The sequence below is a fragment of the Podarcis vaucheri genome (assembly GCF_965113315.1).
Source record: "Podarcis vaucheri genome assembly, chromosome: 13".
NCBI classification, from domain to species: Eukaryota; Metazoa; Chordata; class Lepidosauria; order Squamata; family Lacertidae; genus Podarcis; species Podarcis vaucheri.
Window position 1 is genome coordinate 19,282,205 of NC_138751.1, and position 27,760 is coordinate 19,309,964.

Consider the following 27,760-nt stretch of genomic DNA (forward strand, 5'->3'; position numbering starts at 1 on the left):
TTTATTTGTATTGTTTTTTCCCCCTTCCTCTTGCTTTATTCACCAGTAAGTAGCACAATCAAGTGGATTTTGTCCCTCTGAAAAAAAAAAGTTCTTGTATTTTTGTCTTTTTTTAATATGAAACCCACTTTTATACAGAAAAAAATTAGAACAGGTGAGGCTTTTCCACTGAAAGGTTTTCTTTCTCATTGCACATTTTAAAACGTACACTTTTCCTCTCAAATTTTAAATTGTTCATCCTCTCACATTACCACAAAAAAAGGAAAAAAAGCCCACCTCCTTACACAATTCTAAGCGGCCCCCCCTCCGAAAAAAACTATACACTTTCATTTAAACAAATGAGGGGGGGAAATACTACTTCTTAAAAGGCAGGAAGAAACAGTAAAGAGACAATCACAGTTTCTAACTGTTTTTCAGACATGGCTTTCCCATAAGATTAGCTACTGAAAGACGAGAGTGTAGTAGTCTCTGACAACCCTCTTACCAAGCAATATTTCTATTACCCAAGCACTTAATTGTTTTGAAGTTTTAACATATTGTCTTTGACAATAAGGCTAAATCAAACCGTGCTGTATTCAGGGATCCTTGAATTCTTCATAGGTTGACCCTTAATTCTTGTCGGAGAATTTCAAACCAAAATTCTTGACCTGAATTTTATGTCAGCTGGTTTATTAGCCAGACAGTAAGCATGCTTAATCAGAACGAAGTCCTACCGCTTCTCATTATGCTTACCTTCCTACTAAGTGTGTTTAAGGTGGCAATAGTCTGCACCACCCTTTCCAAAGTCATTTTGGTTTGGTTATACAATTTGGTTAGAGTTTTATTTTAACATATATATTTTTTATATATTTGCCGAATGTGAGACATTCTGTTCCAGTTTTGTTCTCATTCATGGAGAAAGAGAAGTGGAAATTGGGTGGCTGTCTTGTCATTTTTTATGTTTAGTTTTTGATTTCTGCCTTCTCTTCCCCTTCCCTTCCCCCTTCCCAATTAATGGTGAAATATATCCATTTTGTTAATATCTATTTATTGTAACTCTTCCCTGAGTCCATGTTTTAGGGTTGCTATAAAAATAAATAGTGTGGTTCTGATCTGATACCCCTGCTGCCAGTGTTGCCAGGATAGGCCTTAATTTACCTGGCACTGTAGAAGAAGAAGAAGAAGAGTTTGGATTTGATACCCCGCCTTTCACTCCCCTTCAGGAGTCTCAAAGCGGCTAACATTCTCCTTTCCCTTCCTCCCCCACAACAAACACTCTGTGAGGTGAGTGGGGCTGAGAGACTTCAGAGAAGTGTGACTGGCCCAAGGTCACCCAGCAGCTGCATGTGGAGGAGCGGAGACGCGAACCCGGTTTCCCCAGATTACGAGTCTATCGCTCTTAACCACTACACCACACAGTCTCCCCTTCGGCTCTTGCTGCAGATGCAGGATATGTGAGTCCAACCCCCGAGAAAAGCAGTCAGTAAAACTAGTTTCTGGGAGATTATGTTTCCTAAGGAGATGGAAAGGGGTATACGTTATACATTGGGCCACTTGGGATCTTGCGGCACCCGGTCAAAAAGGAAATCCATCCGGATCGGCAGTGAGGATCTGCAGACCCGTTTCTGCATGCAGAAGGGGGGAGCAAAGTCGAGCATGGTTCAGGATCAGGATACCAGGATTGTAAAACCGATTGCTTGCCAGTTGGCACAAGTTCCGCTGGGGAAATAGTAATCCCACTGTTGTTTTAAAAAAACAAAACAACCAACGTAAATCAACCAAGTCCTAAGAAACTTCACAATCATTTTGTTCGTCTTCTCATATATATGTGTGGTTTTTGTTGTTGTTTATATCTATCTATCTATATCTATCTATTTATATATTTATAATACATGTAAGGGATGAGCAGAAGTGTAATCCATTTCTATTTTTACTTCTTGTTTCATTTTAAAAGTTCTTCTTCCCAATATCGAAAAGAAGATTAAAAAAGGGGGTCTATCTATCTATCTATTAAATGGACGAGACAAACAGATAAAGTCAATAATGACTGGTTGATTATCATTTCAATGGGTAAAGGGTGCCTGTGTAAATAGCAGGGACCCTCTCCTCCCCAGAGACCTCTTCATCTCAGGAAGAGCTATGGCTCAGTGTTAGAGATGGGCTGGAAACTGAAAAATACTACAGCCATACATGGACTAGAAGGAGATTGAAGCAAAGCCTAGTGGATTAGAAATACTTCTAAAAGCCACCAGGGGGCAGTCGGTCCTTTTGGATTTTAAAACACCTTCCCCGCCCTTAAAAAATAAATAAATTCTGGCACTGTGTTTTGGCACAAACTTTTTTGTCAGCCCTTAATTAAGCTGCAGTGAAGGAGAAGAGAGGGTTCCCTTATACCCGCTGAGGAACAAAACACCCTCTTGATCCACACTGCAGCCCCAAATTTGGCACAGTACGCTGTGGAAGCCATCTTGTAAGAGGCTTACGAGTGGAGGAGCCAGGGTCTTCAAAACATATACACACAAATGCACGTCCCTTTCAGATTCTGAATCTGGCTGCCCATTAGAGATCTTAACCAAGTAGGCAAGGAAAACTATCCTCCTTCCTCAAGCACCTCTAAGACACAACAGCATCCCCTCTTCTCCATCCCAGTGTGGGGTGGGGAAAAGTCCATCTAGGTTATCCTTGAGGTGCCTGTTTTGAAAGGGCAATGATGTTTGGTTTAAGTGTCTCTTAAGCTGTAGGAATGGCTGATCCCTGTCACTTCATTCATGAAAGCTCCCTGGTGAACCTACTCCTCCGCTACTTTGCCCTCCCCCAAGGTGTGGGGTGTGAATTTGGGTTCTATTGGCGGGTTAGAAAAAAGGAAAGCAATGCGAGTTCATGGATGGATGAGGGAAGGGAGGGAGGGAGGGAGGAAATGCATGGATGGATTGTTTTCTCGCTTTGCAACTTTCTGACTCTCCCAACCTACTCTCTGAGCTGTGTCTTCTCTTCCTCTTTCCTCCTCCCTATGCCCCCTCCTCCCTTAACTCCATCCCTACACTGGCGTTGTCTTCCTGTTGAGCGTGTTGGTGTTGGAGGAGGTGTCTTTGCCCAGGGTGCCAGTCGCCCCCGCTACACCAGGCCCAGTCACTGTGACGGTGACACCAGGGTCCTTGGGGAAGGTGTTGTGCAGCTGCAAGAACCCACCGCCACTGCCAGTTGCGCCCGATGCAGCCGCGCCCGTCGATGCCGTTTCGCTGGCACCGCCGTAGAGCGAGCTGACGTTGGCTTTGGAGGGGTCCCTCGATAGTGTGTACATGGAGATGTCAGTGGAAGGGAAGCCTTTGAGGCCCACCGGTGAAGTTTCCCGAGACTGCGATGGCTCGGTGGAGCGGGAGCTGGAGCGTGACCGGCGGCGGTATCGGAAACGGTAGCTGGGCAGGCGCAAGATGGCCGACGACGAGGAAGATGGGTTTTTCAGTAGCTCCGTGCGGCTCTTGCAATGGGCTTCCCGGTTCTTCTCAATGTATATGTTGACGGCCAGGACTCCAATCATCTCGGCCAGGATGAAGGAAAGGCCACCAAAATAAAAGGACCAGCCGTAGGAGTAGTAGCTCTTCTTCTCGTCGTCGCGTTTTGTGCCAGGGTCTCCGGCATTGGCTGAGATGTAGACGATGACACCGATGATGTTACTGAGGCCTGAGGAGTTGTGGAAATAAAGAACAGTGAAATGAGGGAGGCTGTGGGGTGGGCAGGTAGAGAAGGCAGATGACTCACTGCATATGGAAATGGGTTAGAGAAAGATGAGAGCGGGAGGGGAAATGGTGGCAGTGAATGGATACGTCAGGAGTTGTCAAGGCTTGAATTGGGAGCTCCTGGCTCCGTACACAGCTGCCCTATATGTTGAGACACTGTGGCTGCACTGCCCTAAATCCACCTCTGGTGGGATGAGCAGGAAGAGAAAGGAAAGATGAGGGAATGGGTAAGAAGGTAGAGGTAAATGGTTGTGAAGTTGTAGATGCATGCATGAAGTGATAAAGGAAGGGTATTAGATTGGCAGAGAAATAAGCTGTGTACACATATCCAGCTTAAAACACAGCTAGGTTGTTCTTTTCGCCAATTCAAATTGAAACTGGTTTGAGGGGGGGGGAATGCACTGAAATGCAGCATTTCATAAGAAATGGAAGAATTGATACAGATTGTGGCTTACATCATGTGTATACCTCTTCCCAATGCAGTGTTGGGAACACCTGGATGCAAAGCAAATGGGAGTGTATACACAGCTATAGACTGGGGGATAAAGTTTTTGTTGGATCTCTGTCTGTCTCTCTGTCTCTCTGTCTGTCTGTCTCTCTCTCTCTCTGTTGTGTGTGTGAACTGACCACTGAATAGACACACACATGGAACTACACTAGAGAACCAGAGAGGGATTGTTTACCCCCACTCACCTGCAGCAACAAATAGGATGCCGGCACCTAGGATGATGTTGCGCTTGGACTTGTAGACACGGCTGGCAGCCACGCAGAACCCTCCCAGCAATAGCAAGATTGCACTTAGAATGGGGAAGATGCTTGAGGCTCGTACCACACCTGTGGGGAGGGGAAGGTAGGTTGGAGGAGATTACAATGCAGGAAATAATATATGTCTGAGAGCAGAGCTCTCTCCACAGAGAGAACTAGTCTCTCAGGGTGTGTTCTGAACCAGCCTTCCTCATCCTGACATGCTGGTTTTCTATGCATACAGGATTTCTTCAGAAAAAATATAGAGGGAAAGAAGTATTTGATGGTGCAGTCTGTACCTTCACTCTGAAATGGTGGAATCCAGCAAGGTCAACGCTACAAGATTCTGCCAATAGTTTGCTTTACATAAGTAATGGCTAAATCAATCCACAGCCTCTCTAGAGCCAACTTCATTTACTTGCCTGGTTTTATTGGTTGTAACACAGCATTGATGACTTGTGGCTACTGAGCTATGACACACCCTGTGTGCCTGTGTGTGGGCTGGAGAAGCTGTTGGAAACTGGTGTGGGAAATGTTTCCTGTCGAAAGGTTAAAGATGTTGTTCATATTAATTATCTCCCCCACAACACTTTGGAAGGAGAGGTTGAAATTTTTGTAATTCACCTTGGACCAGTGCCTTGCCACAGTAATGGACTGGATGAGAGCCAGTAAACTGAAGCTCAATCCGAATAAGACAAAGGCACTGTTAGTGGGTGGCTTCCTAGACTGGATGGATGGGAGACCGCCTGACCTTGAGGGGGTTACATTCCCTTTTAAGGAGCAAATATGTAGCTTTGGGGTGCTCCTGGATCCATTACTGTCATTGCCAGGTGGCCTCGGTGGTGTGGAGTGCCTTTGTCTGGTGGCCCGATTACGCCCCTGTCTGGACAGTGGTAGACTAACTTCTGTGGCCTATGCTCCAGTAACCTCTAGGTTGGATTACTGCAGTGTGTTATACATAGGGCTGCCTCTGAAGGTGGTTTGGAAACTTCAGCTAGTGCAAAATTCAACAACCAGGTTGCTCACCAGAACAAGACGATTTGAACATATAACACTGATCTTGGATCGGCTGCACTTGCTGACAGTTTTTGGTTCCATTCTTCAGGACCTCAATACCTGAATGACCACCTCTCCTCATACCAACACTGACCCGGACTCTGCACCTGTCATCCAAGGCCCTCCTCTATGTCCTCCCTCCCCAAAATGTTTGGAGGGTGGCAACATGAGAAAGGGCCTTTTCTGTGGTGGCTCTCCATCTGTGGAATGCTCTCCCCAGAGAGGCTTGCCTGGCACCACCATTACATGTCTTTAGGCATCGGGCAAAAACATTTATTTTTACCCAGGCCTCTGGCCATTAAAAATCTATTGTCTGTTAAATGGGGGGGCTGTTATTATGATTGTTTTATTATTACGCTATGTATTATGTTGTTATTATTCTGCTGCATAAATTATGTTGGATAAAGGGTGGTACATAACTTGAATATAAATAAATAGGCTTGAGCCACCTCTTAGAGTTGCACATAGAACACTTGACTGCCCAATCACATTCCCTGAATCCATTCCCCACACTTCTTCCCTCCTGGCGTTCCCTTAGCATGTGGCCATTTTTAATAAATCATCCTGTCCCACAAAGAAAAGCAACAATCAAAGCCCACTGGAACCAGACCTTGCATACCTGCCAACATTTCACGAGTGAAAATGTAAAGGGCACGCTTGTAACACTCTGATTCTCATAGAAAGATTTACCACCTCACAACTCTGAGCCCCTTTATTATATGTTGATGAAGGCTCTACTCCACCTCCTGTGTTCTGCATTTATTTTAAAGTCAGACCTCTTAAACTGCAGCATGAGAAGGGGGCAGGCTGTGCACTACATGGTGCCTTAGTGGTCATGCACAGACATTTATATATTTGCAGATACTCTAGTTGTTCTTATTTGCCATAGGTCATCCCTGATTTTTTTATTTTTGTACTCATCCCTCACAAATCACAATCTTTTCTTTCCTTCTGTCCTTTTTCTTTATTTTCCCCTTTGGCCTCTTGGGGATGTCTTGTTGGTTTCTGAGAGTGTGAGAACTGTCAGCCTTTGGAATTCTGCTCTCTTCCTGGAATCTCTAGAGGTTTCATGTCAGAGTGAACAGTGAATACATCTTGTTGCTTTTCAATGCATGTGCATGCATGCAAGGGTACGATGCAGTGTACAGCCAGCTGTTCCACACACTGCAGCTGCTGACGTATATTTTAAAATGTTGTAACTTATTGTTATGACAATTATTATTATTTTTCATATAGGTTTATTCCGTTTCAATTGTTTGTACATCACTTAGTTTTAAAAAAATCCCTAGCTTTAACCAAGTGAGCAAGCAGTCTCCTAGCTATTAAATCTGTGTTAAGGGGCAGGCAAGTAAATGATTAAAGTAAGCAAGTCAATGACCAGGGCTTTCAGCAATGTTGTAATGGGAGGGAGGGTGGCTCAGACAGCTATCCTTGGTTATGAGAGCTGGGGTGTAATAAGCATGTCCCTATTTTTGTCTGTGAAAATTGTTGGGAGAGTATGTGCTTGCCTGCTAGAGACAAAATGTATCTTACCCCTCACTCAGATATTTCAATGTCATGGGGGCCTCAGGAGGGAGACGAACCTTGATGAACAACAATATTAGTATATTTCACACATACAGTGGTGCCCCGCAAGACGAATGCCTCGCAAGACGAAAAACCCGCTAGACGAAAGGGTTTTCCGTTTTTCGATGTGCTTCGCAAGACGAATTTCCCCATGGGCTTGCTTCGCAAGACGAAAAAGTCTTGCGAGTCTTGCGATTTCCCCCCTTTCCCCCCTTTTTTCTAAGCCGCTAAGCCGCTAATAGCCTTTTAGACGCTAATCCGCTAAGCCTTTAATAGCCGCTAAACCGCTAATAGCGCTAATAGCGCTAATCCGCTAAGCTGCTAATAGGGTTGCTTCGCAAGACGAAAAAACCGCTAGACGAAGAGACTCACGGAACGGATTAATTTCGTCTTGCGAGGCACCACTGTACTTTAGGCATCCTCAAAAGCTAGATCAGTCATTTAGGGCCCCACTCAGCAGAATCAGTGGGGAATCCCAAACACAGAAGGGCTGGCTTACCACGTTGGCCTGGTTCACACATAATCCTAAGCCGCAGTCTGTTTAATGATGTTTTGTTAAACCATGGCTTAGCATTATGTTTAAACAGTGTCACAGTGACTGAACAATGTGGGGGTTTTGTGGCCATGGTTTCACTGGCGGAGGAAGGCGGGTGCGGGAGGTGCGGTGCGCACCGGATGTCAGCCGCGAGGGTGGTTGACATCGCCGTGCCAACCCCACCCCACGCTCGCTGCGCAGACAGCTAGCAACACCCCTCCCGATGTTTATCATGCAGGCGGCTAGCGGCACCCCCCCCACGCTCGCCAGGCGGACGGCTAGCCCCACCCCCGTGCTGCCCTGGGTTTCGGGGCAGCTAGCTCTGCCCCTGCACGGTTTGTAGCCATAGTTTGTGGTTGGTATACAAACCCTGCTTTGTTTTAACTGTGATAATAATAATAATAATAATAATAATAATTTATTATTTGTACCCCGCCCATCTGGCTGGGTTTCCCCAGCCACTCTGGGCGGCTTCCACAGAAACCAAAAAAACATTAAAATATCATACATTAAAAGCTTCCCTGAATAGGGCCGCCTTAAGATGTTTTCTGAATGTCAGGTAGTTTTCCATCACCTTGACATCCGATGGGAGGGCATTCCACAGGGCGGGCGCCACCACCGAAAAGGCCCTCTGCCTGGTTCCCTGTAGCTTCGCTTCTCGCAATGAGGGAACCGCCAGAAGGCCCTCGGCGCTGGACCTCAGTGTCCGGGCAGAACGATGGGGGTGGAGACGCTCCTTCAGGTATACTGGGCCGAAGCCGTTTAGGGCTTTAAAGGTCAACACCAACACTTTGAATTGTGCTCGGAAACGTACTGGGAGCCAATGTAGGTCTTTCAAGACCGGTGTTATGTGGTCTCGGCGGCCGCCCCCAGTCACCAGTCTAGCTGCCGCATTCTGGATTAGTTGTAGTTTCCGAGTCACCTTCAAAGGTAGCCCCACGTAGAGCGCATTGCAGTAGTCCAAGCGGGAGATAACTAGAGCATGCACCACTCTGGCCAGACAGTCAGCGACACTTTCCCATGGTTTCTTTGGCCCCTGCACTCCAGATGCTCACCAAACTACCAGGCCAGAGTAATTGGGAAACAAACCAAATTTGGGGGGAACAAGCCATGGTTTGTTTGACCATCTTTGGGACAAATTGTGGATAACTCATGGTTTGTTAAACAAGCCACAGCTTAGTGTTATGTGAACCAGGTCACTGTGAAGTAATACACCTATAGAGAGAGGGAGGGCGTAAGTCCAAAGTCTAAAATTACCTAACCGCGCCACTGGAATAGGGGCAGCAGTTTAACAGCGATAAGGTCCAGAAAAAAGAAGGTACTGCCTCTGATTAAGAGAGACAGGGAGCAGCATATGAGAATTTTTTTCAGAGTAGAAGAGTAGATTTACCTATGCGCAAGTGACTCCATCCTAACTCATGTCAAATCAGAATGGATTTTCAGAGGGACAACCAAGAGAACTCTCTTGCCGCCAGGGCTAATGTCAGTTCCAAAAGGTGAGCTTCTGTGTCTCAGCTGTTACAGGCATTGGAAAGGAGGAAGGCAAATCTGTCTTGCATCGTTTTTGGTTAAAGGGGAATGTGAAATGGCTGCTCCTCTTTCCCTTTGAAAAATATCAGGATATTATTTTAAAATATCTATTTATTTATTTTAAATCATCTGTAGGCACAGGCCTGATGGAGCTGTTTAAGGGAAAGGTGAGGACTTCTGAGAAGAAGGAACTGTTAAGAGCACCTGGCAGAAAAGATTGTCATTCATAAATTCTTGGCTAATCTTTAATTGAAAAGACGAGAGTAAAAAGTAGTAAAACTATTAAGATGACATTGGCTTGCAAATAGAGAAGCGCCTCCAAAATTGCTTTGGTCATGAAGAACACCCATGTTGGGCAACAAGGCTTTGCCTTTGAGCACCCGGTCCTAGAAATATACATGGGATATTTGTACCCATCACTGGCCTGAAGGCTCCTTCTCCCCCACCTCCCTCTCACCACGGAAAGAGACTTACTGTCCAGGTTAGTGTATAAAGGTAAAGGTACCCCTGCCCGAACGGGCCAGTCTTGACAGACTCTGGGGTTTGTGCGCCCATCTCACTCAAGAGGCCGGGGGCCAGCGCTGTCCGGAGACACTTCCGGGTCACGTGGCCAGCGTGACAAAGCTGCATCTGGCGAGCCAGCGCAGCACACGGAACGCCGTTTACCTTCCCGCTGGTAAGCGGTCCCTATTTATCTACTTGCACCCGGGGGTGCTTTCGAACTGCTAGGTTGGCAGGCGCTGGGACCGAGCAGCGGGAGCGCACCCCGCCGCGGGAATTCAAACCGCCGACCTTTCGATCGGCAAGCCCTAGGCGCTGAGGCTTTTACCCACAGCGCCACCCGCATCCCAGGTTAGTGTTTAGAGGTGACATTATTCTGGACAAATATCTGCACCAACTTTTGTCATCCCCAAAAGTGTACTATAAGTGTGCTGTTTGAACCAAAGCTTTCATGAACTGAACTAGCCTTGCTAGCTGGCTTTGGGTCAGAGGAGGTGAGATACAGGAGGTCTCTGAATAAGATCTTCCATATGTGTTTTCTTCTTCTTCTTCTTGTTGTTGTTGTTATTATGGTGGTGATCATAAAATTTATTACCTGCCCTTCACCAGCAGGTCCCATAGTGGGTTACAACAATTTAGAATTCAGAATTAAAAACAGGTAAAACAGAATACAAGAATAGGATGGGCCTTGAAAACATACACCTCAGGTATCAAAGGCACTATTTGGTGTCAAAGGTACAATTTGGATTAGGACCTGAGGTCAGTATTGTGTCTCCAGCAGTGGCCAATGAGATGCCCCTGGAAATCTCATCTGGATGGAGGCTGCTTTGGGATGGAACTATCCCCCGCCCCCTGGCTGCTGCAGCTGCCCCTGCCTGAAAAATAAAATCCACAGCCTGAGAGTACTCCTAGATCCAGTTGGATGTCTGTCACCAGAAACTCTTTTCACCTGTTTGGCTGGTTTGCAAGCTGTGTCCCTAATGAGATGAGGTGGATCTGGCCTCAGTTTCCCATGCACCAGTTACATACAGACTGGCCTGTACCATTGTTCTCTACAGGAGAACAACGCAGCTTGGAATTGGTATAAAACCCAGTTGCCAGGATATTTGATAGGAGCAATGCAGTTGAATCATATGCAACTTATGTGACCTCAAACACAGTGGTTTCCAATCAGTGTTCAAGGATCAGTTTAAAGTGCTGATTAATAGCTTGGTCTCAGAACATTTAGGGCCTTAAAGATTATCTTGATATTTGCCCATATGAACCTGTCTAGGCTTAGATCAGCAAGGGAGACTTTGCTTGCTGGTGCACCATTAGAAATTATTTGATTGGTGGGTACCACGGACAAAGCCTTCTCAGCCGCAGCACCACTGTTGTGGCATTCTCTCACAGGGAAGGTCTAACAAGCTCCTTCCCTTCCCACTTTTAGACAGTGCTTGAATATGATCGACAGCACTGCATTTTGCTGGTTTTGAATGCTCCCATGTTTTTCTATTTTTGTGCTCTACTTGATTTCTAATATTGTATGATATTGTTGTTATAATTATTTTTCTTTGAATATAAGTCACTTTGGAAAGTTGGTTTGGCAAAAGGGGTATAAATTAATTAAATAAAAATAAATAGACAGATAAATAAACAGAAACAAGGAGATAACTATCTATGGCCACATGCTCCAAGCGCCTGGTAATCCGAGCTGTATTGCTTCTGAATATGGAGGATGCAGTTAGCTGTCATGGTTAATACCATTCCCCCATGAATGTCTAATCCTTTTACATGAATGACCTCCCGAGGGCTAATGTTACTTATATGCAAGCACACAGGCATTTCTCTCTCTCTCTCTCTCTCTCTCTCTCTCTCTCTCTCTCTCTCTCCCTCATCTCCTTCTGACCAGCCAGTTTGCATTTAAATTTACCTACATATGTGAATCAAGGCAGCACCCCGCCCTTCCCTTAAGAAAGTTTCATGAAAAAAATTAAATGATATTCAGGGCAGGGAAGAATACTTTTTTTATTTTTGCAGTTGCTTTTGCAAATTCAAGGCAATTAAATCACTGCAGAGCCCTAATTTGGCTGGATCCTCTACCCCAGAGAGTAGTCAGCGTAATGATGATTCCAGCCCTGCCTTTGGTATTTACCTGGCAGGGGTGGGGTGGGGGGTGCAAGAAGCCTCTCAGCAGAACTGATGGGGAATCCTTGGCATTTCTGACACAGCTGCATCTACCCTGCTGCTGCCTCTTTATAACTTGTCAGTAATCCTCAGCATGAAGAAACAATGAGTGAACTCCTTCTCTGCAACATGGCAAACTCAAAGGAATCCATGGCACTGAGAAGCAACTCCATCCCTTTTGCAGTGCAGTAACTCCCCCCATCCCGGAAACCACAATATTTGATGCACACACCCCCCCCCTTTGATACGTAGGAGTTGCTGTTCATCTCCAGCTAAATCCTGAGGGCGGCTTCTGTATCTAAGTCCCAGCAACCTCTGACACTGAGATTCAGTGGTATTCAAACTCTGTTTCCCCTGGTAACGAAGAACAGTAGAGACACATTATTGCCGAGGCCAAGGCAGGGGAATGAATAAGCCCCCTATTTATACGTACGTAGGAGGTATTCCGCGCTGTCGTGATCGTAGTCTGTGTCCTCTGGAAAATGGTTGATTTTCACGCACACCCCTCGCTTTAGCCCTAGAGCAGAGGGAGACAGAGATGACCAGCATTCAAAGCAGTTCTGTGAACGCGGCTTGAGCTCAGAGCAGCGTTTTTTGATGCATCTCCTGGTAACTGGCTCCAACTTCGTTGGATTTTCCGTGACACACAATGTTCCCTACCAAATCCCAAGCTCTTACAAAATCTCAGCGCAGTCTGCCAAGCCCCATTTCTCAAGGCAGGCCCGACCACTGTTAAGCGCTACCTCACAGGAACATAAGAAACAGCCTTCTACTGAGTCAGACAACAAATCCATCTAGCTCGGTATTGTATATGCTGGTCAGGGTTTCAGACCAGAGTTTTTCTTTGTCCTATTTCGAGATGCCGGGAATTGAACCTAAGACTTTCTGAGTGCAAGGCTGATGCACCACTGAGCTATTGCCCTTCCCAAGAAGCCACCTAGAGCACCTAGGGGCACTGGGGACCTTCTTCTGGCCTAGAGTGGTAAGTTACCATAGTCACCAACATTGCTCTGATAGTCCCCCAGTAAGCTGAGTTATGACTGGCTAGTTGTAAGACCTATACCAGGCTTCCTCAACCTCGGCCGTCCAGATGTTTTTGGCCTACAACTCCCATGATCCCTAGCTAGCAGGACCAGTGGTCAGGGATGATGGGAATCATGGTCTCAAAACATCTGGAGGGCCGAGGTTGAGGAAGCCTGACCTATACGGTGGTTGCGAGCTCATTCAGGAAAAATGTCTAAACTTTAAGGCACAGGGCGAGTCTCCACTTCATTCTCAAGATGTGGTGATAGTCAGGGTCTTGGGTGGATTTAAGAAGGGATGCATATTTTCACAGGTGACAGTTCTATAATGGCTATCCAGCCACAATGACTAAATAAAATAGTCATATTTATGTGTGCCATTCACTACAGGGTAAATGTGGGGAGGGCTATTATCTTTGCGTTCTGCTTTTGGGCTTCTCTGAGCTGTCTGCTTGGTTGCTATGGAAAGCAGGATGCTGGATTAAATGGTTCTGTGGTCCATCAGGACCCTTCTGGTGTCAGCCTTCACCAGACCTGGTGGTCTCCATATGTTTTGGGCCACAACACCCATCGCTCCTCCACTGACCCTGCCTGTTCTGCTTTCTACACCAGGCCTTGTTGTCCTGTGCTGCTGAGGCATTCAGTCAGATAGAAGCAGGCCTATCACTATGATGTCACATTTAAATGGCACTGCATTTATGTTTCTCTTAACAATCTCACAGTGCCCATTCCCCATGGAAAAGGCAAAAGCAGGCAGCATTGTTGCACCAGCAGGAGTTTGGGTGTTTGTCTCTTTTTAATTTTATTTTTTAAATTCTTGTGCTTTAGTGCAAAAAAAAGAAAAGCAAAAAAGGAATGAACATTAAAAAAACAGCCCAGAAAAAGGTGAATGACAGCCTGTTTAAAAAGTAACGAGGGAAGGAAGGGACTGCGTTGCAAGTAGGGATAAAAGAAAAAAATCAAATTTGTTTCTGTTTTGCCGAGAAACTACCCAGTGAACCAAAAGACAATTACTCTTTGAAATGTACATTTCTCTGAATTTTGCAATGCTGTTCCACACAACACGCACAAAAAGCATATATGGCAAACAAAAAACGCATTATATTAGGGGGAAATAGCTTGTACAAATATGTGTATTAGACAAAAATGCATCCAAAAATAAGTATTTTAGGAGAAATGTGCAAAATGAAGGTGACAATTCCCCCCCCCCATGAGGACTAAAAATATATTCAGGTTGATGCAGAAACTGGATTTAAGATTGTAAAAATGAGAAACAGAGAGAACTCAAATTGGGCAGTTTCATCCATCCTTAGCTGCTGGCCATGTAATGATGGAAGCGTAGGAAGCCAATGCAGGCAAAAATCTTGCTAATGAGCAGCTTGATGAGGAAAAGGACGGGGGCTGAAATTAGTCTCCCTCTCTGGAGCTGATAATCTGCATCATTCCAACCTTTCTGAAAGGTCTCTGGAATTCAGGTACAAGTGGTAGGTAGTGACAGTGTAATGAAGGAATGCAGGGGCAAGTCATGCAGAGCTGAGGGGCTTCACCAACTCTGTCACCATCGCAGATTGTAGGCTATGCCAGGTGGGTCCCAAGTGGATCTGGTGAGCTGGAAGGGACCCTGAGGATAATCTAGTCCAGGCATAGGCAAACTCGGCCCTCCAGGTGTTTTTAGGACTACAACTCCCATCATCCTTGACCACTGGTCCTGTTAGGTAGGGATGATGGGAGTTGTAGTCCCAAAACATCTGGAGGGCCGAGTTTGCCTATGCCTGATCTATGCCTGCATATTCATTGCAGGAATATGCAGTTATCCCATATGGGGATGGAACCTGCAACCTCAGTATATCAACATGCTCTAATCCACTGAGCTATCAATGATTCTGTTTAGGGTCAGAGATATCACCACAAGCCGTGACTCTATAAAACTAGAGCACCAACAAGGGATTTCCTCTCAGTATGAACAGGGCTTCAGAGGCTTATTTAGGGCCACAGGTGAGGGAAGCAGCTAATGTGGAAGGACCCTAATTTTGCTCTGTGGGGTGTGGCAGCATGAGCAGGAGGAAGAGGGCAGGGAGCGCAAGCATCTGCAGACCTCTGAGCTTTTAAAGGCTTCCTTTTTTTTTGGTGAGAACCTGGGATCTTTGACTGAGCCTTGTGTGGGCAACATGGCAGCCTGTTTACTGTTATGTGGGTAGAGTGAGGAATTCTAGAGTAAGGAGAGAGCTTCATAACAGCAACAATATGTACTTGATTGCTGTTGGTGTCCTGCCCAGGCAGGATTGTGGTGGGTTTGCAGACTGCAAGGGCCACATGGGGGAGGAGAGATGGGGCAGGTTTTCCCCCTCACTGCAGCTGTATCTCCAAGGACAGTGCTTAGGTTTTCTTTTGTAAGATGGCATGCTTTCCTAGTTACATAGGAGAAAGCAAAGGGGCACACTCCAGATTAGGGACTAACCCTGCTCCCTGCCTCTGGTGACCCCACCCATTAAGAATCAAGACTACTCCTTGCTCCATTGTGTATTCTGTTTCTTGGGCACAAGTGTGGCTGAATGGTGGGACAGTGGGATGGAATGTTGGTGGCTGGCTTTTAGAATATATCTATATAGACAGATTCTTTCATTGCTGCTCCAGCTGCCTTCCTCTCATACTGTCTCATCAACTGAATCTCTCAGTCAACAGCTGCTAGGCCATACTATTGGATATTGGGTTGCTGCCAAGCTTGCAGCTTAAGTTTGGAATTGTCATCCTTTGTCTCACTTGTGTTTTACAGAGAATCCAGATATTATTGCCAGCTTGTTGCATTCCAGTGTTTTCTTCAGAACCAATTTGTATTATTTCTATTCATTTATGCAATAAAACTGCTGCGTCAGCCTGTCTGGTGTGGAGCAGGAAACCATTAAACTCTTCTGAGCTACTGTGCCTTTAGTTAGAAGTGTCTGTCTTGTGGCTTCTGCCTCTTAATTGCTTCCCATTCAGCATGGCTGGTGAATTGCCCTGTAATTAGGCAGCTTCTATTCCCCGTAAATGCCGGGGGAGGGGGGGTGTTGATGACTGGTATCCTCTCATATTTTCTTCCTCTTTTCTTATTGTGAAATAACTTTATTTTACAATACGGAAGACAAAATAATGAGGGAAATCAGTAATCAAACCCTCCCATCCCACAGGGTAGGAACTCACTAATTAGGAGCAATTAAGAGGATTCATAGTTAATACTGCTGACACATTACATAGGAAGCAATTAGAGGTAGAAGCTGCAAGGAGAATCATAGAATCGTAGAAGAGTTGGAAGGTACCCTTACGGTCATCTAGTCCAACCCCCTGCGATGCAGGAAGCTTCCAAGTAAAGTTGCAGGGGGCGTCTGCTGAATCAAGCTTACATAACATTTTGCAACCATATTAGCCATGAGCAGAACCACCACCTGAATTTTCTTTCATGCTAAGTGGGGGAAAGCAGTGCCTCAGCAGTACTAAACCGCCCTTGTTTGTAGATGCCCTTCATTTTTAATCAGCACTGAACTACAAAGATTTATGCCTTAGGACCTAGGCCCAATACTTTTCTCTGGAGTTCTTTCCACTAGTTTCATTTCCTCTTCTTCCAGCCTTTTCTCATGCTAGATGAATTGTACACTAAGGGCTTCTCCCTTGTCGCATCTTTGTTATTATTTGCTCCAGCTTGGTGTACTGTCCTACAATTCTCCTGTCTCCCTCTCCTTATTTTCCAGTGTTTCTCCCCCCCCTAAACTTGCTTTTCCAGAGAGGGTGTTCAGATTCCTGGCCAGTGGCCGCCCCTGAATCCTATTCCAGAATTTTATTGAATGGATTAACAACGTTTGGACTGCGCCCCTCACCTTCCAAGCAGCATATCCTCCAGAGGCCTGAATGGGTGAGCCCTCCAGGATCTTTCTTGTCTTTCTGTGGGGTTTCCTCAGTAGATATGTTGGTGGTATTGCAGATGAAGGCACGGGCATACAGCCAGTAATCTGTGCCAATGGCGATGATCATGAGGCCAAAGGCTGCAAAGGCCCCCACAGTGGTGAGCAGAATCTGGACACCTTTCTCACACCAGACCATCCTCTCCTCATTCCAGCGTTTAAGTGACTCCAGCTTGGCGGCAAGAAAGAAAACTGGGAGTGGTGAAGAAAAATAGTGATGGTGATGCTTTCAAGGAAGCAGGTGATGAGTGTCTTGTCTATTGTGGTCGGCTTCCTCTTCCAGTGGGCAGAATCTAAAAGCACAAGAGCTTTTGGAAAATGGCACCAGGGGAATATTGTCTTTCACCAAGTTCACTGTGTAGAAGAAACTGGGATATAAGATGAGCTGGGAAGGTTGTCCTACAACTGTTGCAAAACCCTAGGGAATCCTGTGAAGAACACAAGCAGAGCTCCTTCTGAATTGCTTTTGACTATTAGATTCTCTTGAAAGTGCTCTCTTCAGATATTCTGTAGATTATCTAGTTGGACTTCAAGATCAGTTTCCAGAGAAGATACAATAATTTTTGGAGAATAGCTGGGAATTTTATGGATGGTTTCTGATGAAATTCTGGAGATCTGTCAGACAAGTTCTCTGGAGGCCACAGTCAGAAGATGAAGGCTTGGGTAGCAGTTGGAAATAGCCAGGGGAGGATAACTGAAGAGTTTCTGGATCACTGTTGTGCAAATCCTGAAGAGCAGGTAGAAAAACCTCTGGGAGGCTTCATCTGGATTGCATCTAGATGCCTACTGGTGGAGTACTGGAAGGCTACTATGGAATATCTAGGTACCTACTGGAGATTTTCTGGAAGCTTGCAAGAGCCTTTCTGGAGGTGTACTAAATTACAACTGGAGAGGTACTAGAGATTTCTGGGGGGAAATCTGGATCGCCTCTAGGTTCTTCTTCTTCTTCTTCTTCTTCTTCTTCTTCTTCTTCTTCTTCTTCTTCGACTTTCAAATATATTTTGTCGTAAAATTCTGTTTCTTCTTAATATGCAGCTTCAGCAAGTTTCAGGGAAGCCTAGAAATGTTTCCCGTTTCTTTATGCCAAGTTTACTTGACTTCCTTTTTTTAAATGTGCTTGTCCTCTGTTTCTTCCTTTCGGGTTTCTCTGAGTTTGGGAGACTTTGAGTTTCAGCTTCTGCTCTTCAGTTTGAGGCACACGTCGGTTTATGTGGATCGCTTGATCTCTCTGACTCAGTTTGACATGGAGCCAACTAGCTGTGTGACTTAATGATTTCTGGGCAAAGGGGAGGAAATGAAGAGAGACAGAAAAAAAGAAGAAACTGAGTAAAGACATGCAGAGGGGAAAAGTTTTTAGCCCAATCCCTGATACCTTGATGTTCATTGCAGGTATTCTGGTCCTCAGATAAACTATTTATTTATTTATTTTATAAATTATTATTCATTAAATAAATCAATAGTTCATCTAGTGATTTGCACTCCTATCCTTATTGCTAGTGGACTTGGTGGTTTACAATAACAAAACCAGCAACAACTGCAGAAGCAGGAGAAATTGAGTGTAAAAATAATGTAGGCACCTGTAAACAGTAAAAGGCAATGAAAAGGGCCTCAGCCATTAGTCAAAGCTATTAAAGGCATTTGATAACAAGACATTATTAATTTAAACAACACAGTTTAAAAGTATATAGTTTGATGAGGTGGTGCTTAAAATAATTCAAGACCGAATTTCCCAGCTCTGTGTCCTTCCTTCACAAACATGTACTTTCCCTCAGCACCATAGGCTAGTTGCCCTCTGATGGGTTCTTCTCAGACTTGTATTTTACTTTCTTTCAAGATTACAATAGCTTTGCAGTCATCCGGGGTGGAGGAAAGGGGGTGCGGTGGGGGTGGCCGCCCGGGTGTCACCACTGAGGGGGGTGACAAAATGCTGGGCAGCACTCACCACGGGGCCTACAGCGTGCCCGAGCCATGCGTCTCTCCTGGGAGTGATGCGGCAGCTTGGGCATCCGCAGGCTCCACGCTGCCCCAAACGGTATACCTGCTGTCTCCCCCTCAGCTGTAGGGCGGCTGAGTGGGAGGAGGCAGACAGACTCCTCGGAGGCCCCGTGGAGCGTCCTGCCCCGGCTCACCCTGCCCCACACGCGGCTGGCCCCACCCCTGGGCGCAGGGCACGCACACTGCCTGAGATGCCCAATTGACTTGCTCCCCCGCTGCAGTCATCCCCATAATCAGGATTTTTCTGTGCCTCGTATAGAATCTTCTGTGAAAGGAAGATGCACTTACAGTCCCTATCACCATGGCTGCATCGACACATGCATTTAAAGCACACACATGCCAAGAATAGTGTGAACTGCAAGTTACCCCTCACAGAGCTATAATTCCCAGCACCCTCAAGAAAGTACAGTTCCCAGGAATATATGCAGGTGGGGGCATGTGCTTTAACTGTGTGGTATATTCGCAGCCCATGTCTAATTTGGCCCACAGAGAGCAGGTGAAGAGACAAACTTCCTTCTGGGTGGTTCCATATCTCAGAGGTGGATTTAGGGGAGCGTGATCAGTTCGCCTGCGCTGGGTGCCAGGCCAAGAGGGGGCCGCAGGGTCCCCTGCGACAGTGACTTACAACAGAAGGCAAGAGGCTGGGGAGGCACTGAATTTTGGCGTTGCACAAGACGTTGCTGAAATTTGAAAGCCCAAACTCCGCCACAGGATTTCTAATTGCAAATTGGCGTGTGTGTGTGTCACATGAATAACTGCTTCCCTCATACTGCATATACATCTGTTTGTGGGAAATATGCCCACAGCCACACTGATTTTTATGGGGATATATGCAGATTAGTTTGAGAGATGGCTTAAACATGCAAACTCCTTTTCAGGCTTTAAGCCAAGAAACATAAAGCAACACTAAAAGGGTGCTTCTCTGTCTAGCATGTGCATAATGAAGAGCCTTCATCACCGAATACGCAGGACTACCAATTAGAGTCCTTTCTATCAATTGCAGGTTGGCCAATTGCAAGGGAACATAATTATATTTTTCCAGCTATGTTTATGCAGTGCATACCCAAGCCACCATTTGTCAATGGAATAAAACAAAAAATATATATAACACATCAGGTGGGACCATTTATTTCTTCACTTGCTGGGTGACCAGGCACAAAGGCTGCCTCTGATCATGTGCTGAATTCACAACCATTGAATTGTCATAGCAAGCCCCTATGAAGGGGCAGGGATTGGATTTCAGAGAAGAGGTCTGTGGCTTCTGCAGAAATTTAAGCTTATTTCAACTTTAAGTACTTAGTACATAATCTACACCACAGGTGTGAACTGGTTTCACAGTCATTCCCTTTCTGCAAGCCTGGACCTTAGGAGTCTGTCAGATCTCAAACAGAATACTCTGCCCTGTCGCCAAACTAAAATTCCCAGGATCCTTTGGGGAAAGCCATGAATGTTAAGCAGGTATAGAATTGATACAAATTTGAAGCGGACCCGTATCCTTGTTAGTTTTGTATGAAGATTGCTGTTCCACTGTGCCTCATCAACACATTGCACCCTTCGAGACTATTGCTGTTTTCAGCAGGGTTTCAGTCAACATACTGACCAATTCAGGTTGCAGCATGAAAGATGACTTGGTGCTCCTGTGAAACAAACCTGCTTCCCCCAAAACCACATTTTTTTTGCAATAAAGAAAACGTCCGCACCGGAAAGTGTGGGATAACATTTGCTTGATGCAACGACATCTAACCTCTATGCAGACAAACCAGAATGAATGCTCAATAAATAGCAAATGTCATCTGACGTCCCCATCAACTTTGTGCAAATAGATCAAGGTGCGTGCTCAATAAACAGATTGTCTGGAAGCGACTACTGTGTGAGGATACGCCATGCAGGTTTTAAACAAAACTTGGCTTATTTTCTTAATTCCTTTATAGCATAGCACCCAGCCTTTCTCTTTCATCTTTCCTTCTTTCTTCAGTTTATTCCCACACCCGCCTCCACACCCTCAGTATCCTGGAAGGCCCAGTTAACAAAGTTTAAGGGGATGACTAAAAAGCAGTTATTGGCGAAAACTTGGGCACTGGGTGGTAAGTGATCATCTGGCTCCACCTGAAATGATACAGAAGGTATTGGCAAATTTGCAAATAGGCCACACATTTATGAAGCTGAAGTACTAAAGAGATGAGATCTAAGGTCTTGCAAGCCAACTGTACAGAAGTAGCCTAAGGCTACACACCATATATGTAAAGCATATTCTTCTCCGACAAAGAATCCTGGCAACTATAATTTGCTCAGGGTGCTGGGGATTGTAGCTGTGTGAGGTTCCCAGGATTATTTCGGGGAAATCGTGTGCTTTAACTGTATGGAATTCAGAATTTACCAAAAGACAACAGTGATCGCAAACATAGAATATGAGGCATCTTGTTTTAGCTTTTGTGCAGATTTAGTAACGTTGCCAACCAAACAGAAAAGGGGAAAGCAATATATTCCACCCTTGTATACCTTGCAGTTCTTACTTTGGGTTCTTCCTCGGACAAGCCCAAATCTCCAGCCCTGCCAACCACTGTGGAGTTTTGCCCAGACCTGTCAAAAATTCACAAGTAGCAATGGGAACACATTTAAATCTGAAATGCCTTGAGCAGTGCTATTTTTTTCGGGGGGGGGGACGACGCAGGGGTAAGCATACCCCTAAACATTTTGTGAATCTAAGTTTGGCCTCATTGAGGGGCAGTATTTCAATATGAGTAGGAAAATGAGAAGACACCTAAATTTTTATAATTTTTTTTAGGAAAAAAAACCCCACTGGCCTTGTGTATATTTTAATGGCAGACAGAAAAGTGAAGAGAGAGCCTCCTCCAGGATGCATACACATAATACCTTATCAGTATTGTTATATATTTATTTATATCCCAACTTTTCCTCTCAAGGTGGTTTACAGATAAAATAAGAGCAGATAAAAACATGAGGGGGGTAATTAAAAAAAACCAATTATATTTCCAGGGGTTCCAAGTGCTTACCCAGCACCCACTACAAACTACAGTTCCCAGGGTTCTTTTGTGAGGGTGGGAATGAGTTTTGTATATGATTTCAAGGCATGCTGTGTACACAGTGCCAGACAAATGCTGAGTTTAGCCAACCTAGTTTTTCATTTGAATTACACATGTGCAAGATTCGAGCACCAAAATACAGTAAGTGTCACTTGTCAAATCAGCGCCCAGGTGTGTTTTTCTTTGCTTTGCTGTTTTTGGCCTCCTATAAATACTAATTTTGGCTGGCAGAGACGTAACCTAATATTGGGGTCATCTTGTACCTGGTTTGACAGCCTTATTGATTTGCTGGGTGCTCCTTTCCATTGCAGAGAATCCTGGATTCTTATTCTCCAGATTTCCCACATCTACATCTCTTTATCACACCCTGTCTCTCACCCAGTCCCAAAATATTCCGCCCCCATCCCAGACATTCAGAAGACTGCAAGATACAGTTCCCAAGCAAAGATGGGTGATAATAACAGCACCAGGGAAACAGACTGATTGGGAATGTGAGCTTCAATGTTCTCTACCCCAGTAGCAGTCGGGTGTACATAGTTAGAAATTAACTACTGTACAGTAGAATAAAAGGGACACGGGTGGCGCTGTGGGTTAAACCACAGAGCCTAGGACTTGCTGATCGGAAGGTCGGTGGTTTGAATCCCCGCAATGGGGTGAGCTCCTGTTACTCGGTCCCTGCTCCTGCCAACCTAGCAGTTCGAAAGCACGTCAAAGTGCAAGTAGATAAATAGGTACCGCACCAGCGGGAAGGTAAACGACATTTCCGTGTGCTGCTCTGGTTCGCCAGAAGCAGCTTAGTCATGCTGGCCACATGACCCGGAAGCTGTACGCCGGCTCCCTCGGCCAATAAAGCGAGATGAGCACCGCAACCCCAGAGTCGGTCATGACTGGACCTAATGGTCAGGGGTCCCTTTACCTTTACTTACAGTAGAATAAGAATAATAAAAGCGAATAATAAACAGACAAACAAACAAACAAACAAACAACAACAATAATAATAAACTGGTTACACAATCCTATGCATGTCTGCTTAGAAGTAAGCCCATTGAATTCAATGGGACATGGTGCTTCCAGATAACCTGTTTATTGAGCATTCATCCTGATTTGTCTGCAGGGAGACAGAAGATGTTGGCTACTTAATGAGCATTCATTCAGATTTTTTTTTGGGGGGGGGAATGGAGTTGGATGACTAGTCAAAGCAAAGGTTATCTCACCTTTTCCACTGTATTTCCCAATCACCTTCCTTACTGCAAAAAGGCCGATCTTTGGGGATTGCACAAGATCTTGCAATCAGCAATAATTGTGCTACCTGGAAATAGGGATAAGTCTGGAAGTGCCTTTATTTTCAAGTAAGTGAAATTGGATCCTGGTCTTATATAAGAACCTAAAGTGGGCCTGCTGAATGAGGCCAGTAGCTCATCTTGTCCATCATCCTGTTCTCACAGCGGCTGACCAGATGGGAAACCTGCAAGCTGGACTCAAGCGCAACCGCAACTCTGCCTACCTGTGATTCCTAGCAACCGGTATTCAGAGGCAGCAGGCCTCTGGCAGAGGTGGTGGGACATGGCTGTCGGAGCTTGAAAGCCTCTTTTGCTCTCTGTGCCTCATTCCTTTTCTAAAAATTCTAGATGCCTTGACGGCCTCCACTAGCCAATATTTTCTGAAAACTACACCAAGCTCGCTACAGCCCTGACGGAGAGAACCCAGGCGTCCTCCTGTCTCAAAGGACCTCTCCTGCTGTTTGAGTCTATGGTTCTCTGCTGCACAACTACTGAATCCAAAGAGTGGTAGCTTATAGCCCCCAAGCCAGCAGTGCCTATTCTCTTGCTAGAGTGCCCTTGATGGGTGGGAAGCAATCTATCCTATCAGTATCCATGGATACCATTTATAAAATATTGGTGAGAGCTTTAACTCCACCCCCCACCCCCCGCCACTAGCTGCCTTGAGGCCTAGAGAATAGTGGAGATGCAGATAGATAGGCAATGCCATCTTCAGTGACCTTGGAGCCAAATTTGTAAAATAAGGAGTGTGCTTTACCATGGTAGATAACTGAAACATGGAAAGGATTCAGGAATGGTCTGGTTAATTTTTCACAGCTATGATAGCTGGCTGGGTAAATAGATCTTTTCTTTTTTCTTTCCTTTACCAGATTGGGCTGAATATTGATACCTGCACTGTTTCTGGTGAGTTTTTACTTTCTGACTAGTGTGTTCAAGATGTTTTTTCTTTGCCATCTTTTGTCTCACTTGCCTGATAGCATCTGCTTGACACTATATGACCTGACTGATATGGTCAAACCCATCTGAATTTCCATATTTTTTTGGGGGGGGGGTTTGCTTTCGTTCAGTTCTTTCAGCTGTCTCATCATGCGACTCATTCAGCCATTTTGTTTGCTAGGTAAGAACTTTGCTTGAGATAGCTAAAGAAAAATAAAGAAAGGAAAATTTACATCTGGTTTAGAGAGCCTTGGACACAGGAGGAATTTGATGGGCAGATGGCTCATTTGGGGATGGATGAATGAATGAATGAGTATATGTCTGGGTGTAGGTAGTTAGGTGAATGAATAGATGGAGGAGGGAAATTGAGGTAGGTCGACTGGCTGGTGAGGGTTTATGAATGGATGGAGTGTAGGTTTTGGAATGGCTGGATAGACACAGGGAGATGAATGGATACTACCAGGAGAGACACTAGGGGTGCTAATGGAAAGAGGGGTAGAATGTTTTAATTCATAGGATGTTATGTTTAAAGATCAACTGGTTAACTAGTAGATGGGTTGGTAGAATAAGTTTATGGTGAAAGATGGTTGAGTTAAGAGTTGAACAAGATAGAGAAAGACTTGACCTTATTATCCTAATAGGAGCCTAAGTAACATCCATCAGTTTTCTGTATCCTTTTCATTGGTGGAGGTTTCTCTTGTACCATGTGCCCAGCCATCAATAATAATAATAATAATAATAATAATAATAATAATAATAATAATAGCAGAAGTATGGTAATATATAATCGGCTTTACTTGGGCTGCTTACAGTGGCCCCATAGCCCCATATAATACAGCGGAATCATAGTAAAGCACACTATCAGAGTAAAACAAATACTGTAATTACAACGGGAATTGAGAAACTGAACTAGGGTTTCAAAACAACCACCTCTGATAAGCAAATGCAACACAGTTCTCCTTATTCAAGGTGATGCTCTAAACGCCTTTATCAGTCAAAAGGTCTTGCACATGACACCCCCCCCGCCCCAGCTCTTCTCTGTTTCTTCCTGCCCAGAGTCAACTGTATCAGCAGGTTCAAAAGCTCTAGTCAAAAGCCACTTCCAACTGCCACTTTGAAGACTATGCAAGCTCAGAAATGCTGAGGACTGAGACCCATATTATACAGCTGGTTCTGAATCCGAGGCCCTCTAGACTGGACAATCAAGCACCCAGATAGACTCTAGAAGTACTGGTAGGTAGGTTTCTTTACCTGCTAGTTGCAGCTCCCCTCTCACATAGGACCCTGGAGACTCCCCACCCCCGCCATCTTAACCTAATGTAAATCTGTATAACCCTTTCTTTCCAAGAGAACCCAGGAGTTCTGACTTTCAGCATTGGAACACTCCCTGTTCTAAGCCACAGGACTTGACTTCCTTTATGCAGAACCCAGGAGTCCCAGGAAGGAAAGCCAGGAAGGGCTCCCCACGTCCCACTATCAAAACCCCTCTCCTTCTTTTACAGGGATTTTGATGCTTTGCATTTTCAGAGGTTGTCCATTCCCCCCCCCCCCCAATATTCTGGTGATTCTTCTAACAAGAAAATCTCTCTTGTCAGTGGCAAATGGCCAGATGGGAGATGGATCTGAACCCTGGAAAGCCAGACAAACATTGGCATTTTGTTGGGGTGTGCGTAGCCCCTCTTTTGCAGAATAAGGCCTTAACCTTTGCAGCCAAACTCTTGGAAAGGTGGTCTGTGGTGATGATACCTTTCCCCCCATCTTCTTATTAAAGGCATGGCTGGTTCGAAGCCTCAATGCAAAATGCCGGGAAGAGCTGGCAGCTGAGTGGCAGCGCCGTGCACAGTTCAACCTAACACTGACATGGGCATCTCTTCCTTTGCTTGATTTCCTCCAAGCCCTCCCTGCTGAATTCCCCATTCATTCAACAGCTGCTCCCAATCGGCAGTTCTTTTCAGTAAGGCCAAAAAACCCCAGCATCGCTGGAAATTTCAACCAGCCTCCCCTCGTCCGCCCCCCTCCCCGGTATTCTCAAGCCATGCTGCCATTCCCAACATGTGTATGTTTTTTTCCTTGTCTCCCAAAACAGGGGGAAGGGGGGAAGTGTCAGAAAATAAAAGAGGGGGGAAATGCAATGCAAAAAACCTGGGTGGTATACAATTCAAACCCACCTTCAATGTCTTATTTCCCCCTCTTGCACATGCAAGCCTGTGTGTGCAAGCAGTAAACGTGGAGGGAAATTCACCAAAAGAAAGAAATCCACAGGAGAGGGACACAAAAGTATGGTGCCAAGGGAAATTTATTCCAGTAGATCTGTTGCATATATGCTTTAGCAAAGGCAGTCCGGAGGTGGACATCACCTGAAGCGAAGAGGGAAAAGGCAGTGCCTGGGAGGACCAGAAATTCATTCTAGCAACTGGGGAGTTGTGGATTTATTCCTTGGTGCATGAGAGAGAATCATGACACAGTTGTAAAATCCTTCTCTTGTAAATCACAGGGATATTCCACCACCACCACCCCCAGCTCCTGAATGTCTTGCACGTATATCTTTTGCAGAACAAGGGGGGAATATTGAGAGAGACAGACAGACAGACAGACAGACAAGAGAGAGAGAGAGAGAGAGAGAGAGAGAGAGAGAGAGAGAGAGAGAAAGAAAGAAAGAGAGAGCGCTAGCAGGCTTACCTTGCAAAAAAGGGGGGGTCTGTTTTCCAAAGGTGTCACACACTGGGGGTGGTGAGAGACGGCTTCTCTTTTTGTCCCCCCACCTAGCAGTGGGTTGTTGGTGGCACCAGCCAGAGAAGATTCTGCGAAATGGCGTTTTATATCGAGGGGTATTTTGCTGTATAGGAGAGAGATGCTAGCATGCTGTTATTATGTCATTGGGAGAAACCATTGGACGAAGGAAAAAAAGAAGCAGCAAGCGAAAGAGGCTGGTTAAAGGAACGGAGAGGCATATGGGGTTGGGATGTGTGTATGTAGGGGAGGGGAGGATGGGGGGGCTGTGTGATGCCAGAGCGTTGTTAGGCATTGTGTGTGTGTGTTTCTGCATTGGGCCACCACGCATACCAGAATGGATTGCTTACTGTGTGTTGTGTGGATGGATCACTTGAGCATTGTTGTGAGCTGCAATGTTTGTGTGTGTGTGATGAGCAAACAGTGAGACTTGGGGTGGTGTCACACAAGTGTTGTTGTGAGCGTTGTTGTTGTTGTGCATATGCATCCTTCTTATCTGTGCTGCAACCCCTCCCTACACAGTATATTTGGAGCTATAACGTGACAAGACATGATCTTCTTGCTTACATGTTCTTATGTATGTTCTTCCATGGTTATATACCCTAAAGTGTTGCATTTGTAACATTGCATTGTGTGTTGGGGGAAGTATACAAATAAATATTGTGGGGGGAGGATATGTCTTTCTGAGTTTTCTTAGACAAGTCTCCATTGGCTGCCATTACATTACAACTGGTCATATTGGATTGTACTGGCTGGGATGCAACATCCAGAATGGGCACATCATTGTTGTATGTTGTGTATCACTTTCATCTGGCTAATGCATGATGCGCTGGTTGTGTGCCATTGCATGTTGGTTGCACTTTAGATTATGTCCATTTCCTGTGGCTTTCCATCATTTTTTAGTACTGCATCACTATCATATAGCATTATGCTGTAGTATGGGTGTATTTGGGTGTTTCGTTGAACTCCTGCTGGTGCTCCTCTTGGACTGGCCTCAATATCAC

General features: G+C 45.3%; 1 protein-coding gene and 1 long non-coding RNA gene across 2 annotated transcripts in view; one reads left to right on the plus strand and one right to left on the minus strand.

The window, feature by feature from the left end:
- LOC309517729 overlaps nucleotides 1-27,760 on the plus strand; it is a 46,417-nt gene that overhangs the window by 6,641 nt on the left and 12,016 nt on the right. Inside the window, exon 2 of the long non-coding RNA XR_014213241.1 lies at nucleotides 23,960-23,993. This is a non-coding gene — a long non-coding RNA (uncharacterized lncRNA). The remainder of the gene's footprint in view (nucleotides 1-23,959; nucleotides 23,994-27,760) is intronic.
- On the minus strand, nucleotides 1,883-27,210 carry CACNG8 (calcium voltage-gated channel auxiliary subunit gamma 8). Its single transcript, XM_082197073.1, has 5 exons — nucleotides 26,706-27,210; nucleotides 16,688-18,047; nucleotides 12,248-12,331; nucleotides 4,410-4,550; nucleotides 1,883-3,660 (listed from the first exon to the last, which is right to left on the minus strand). The coding sequence occupies exons 2-5, from the start codon at nucleotides 16,908-16,910 to the stop codon at nucleotides 3,017-3,019; spliced, it is 1,092 nt and encodes a 363-aa protein (XP_082053199.1). The 5' UTR covers nucleotides 16,911-18,047; nucleotides 26,706-27,210; the 3' UTR covers nucleotides 1,883-3,016.

Bases quoted from the DNA above. Each gene is read 5' to 3' on its own strand.
- CACNG8 (XM_082197073.1), bottom strand. From the start codon at position 16,910: ATGGTCTGGTGTGAGAAAGGTGTCCAGATTCTGCTCACCACTGTGGGG. The intron at 12,332-16,687 runs GTGAGGGGCGCA...CCTCTGCTCTAG, and splicing joins GAGGATATGCTGCTTGGAAG to GGCTAAAGCGAGGGGTGTGC. The intron at 4,551-12,247 runs GTACGTATAAAT...CCCTCCCCACAG, and splicing joins CAGCGCGGAATACCTCCTAC to GTGTGGTACGAGCCTCAAGC.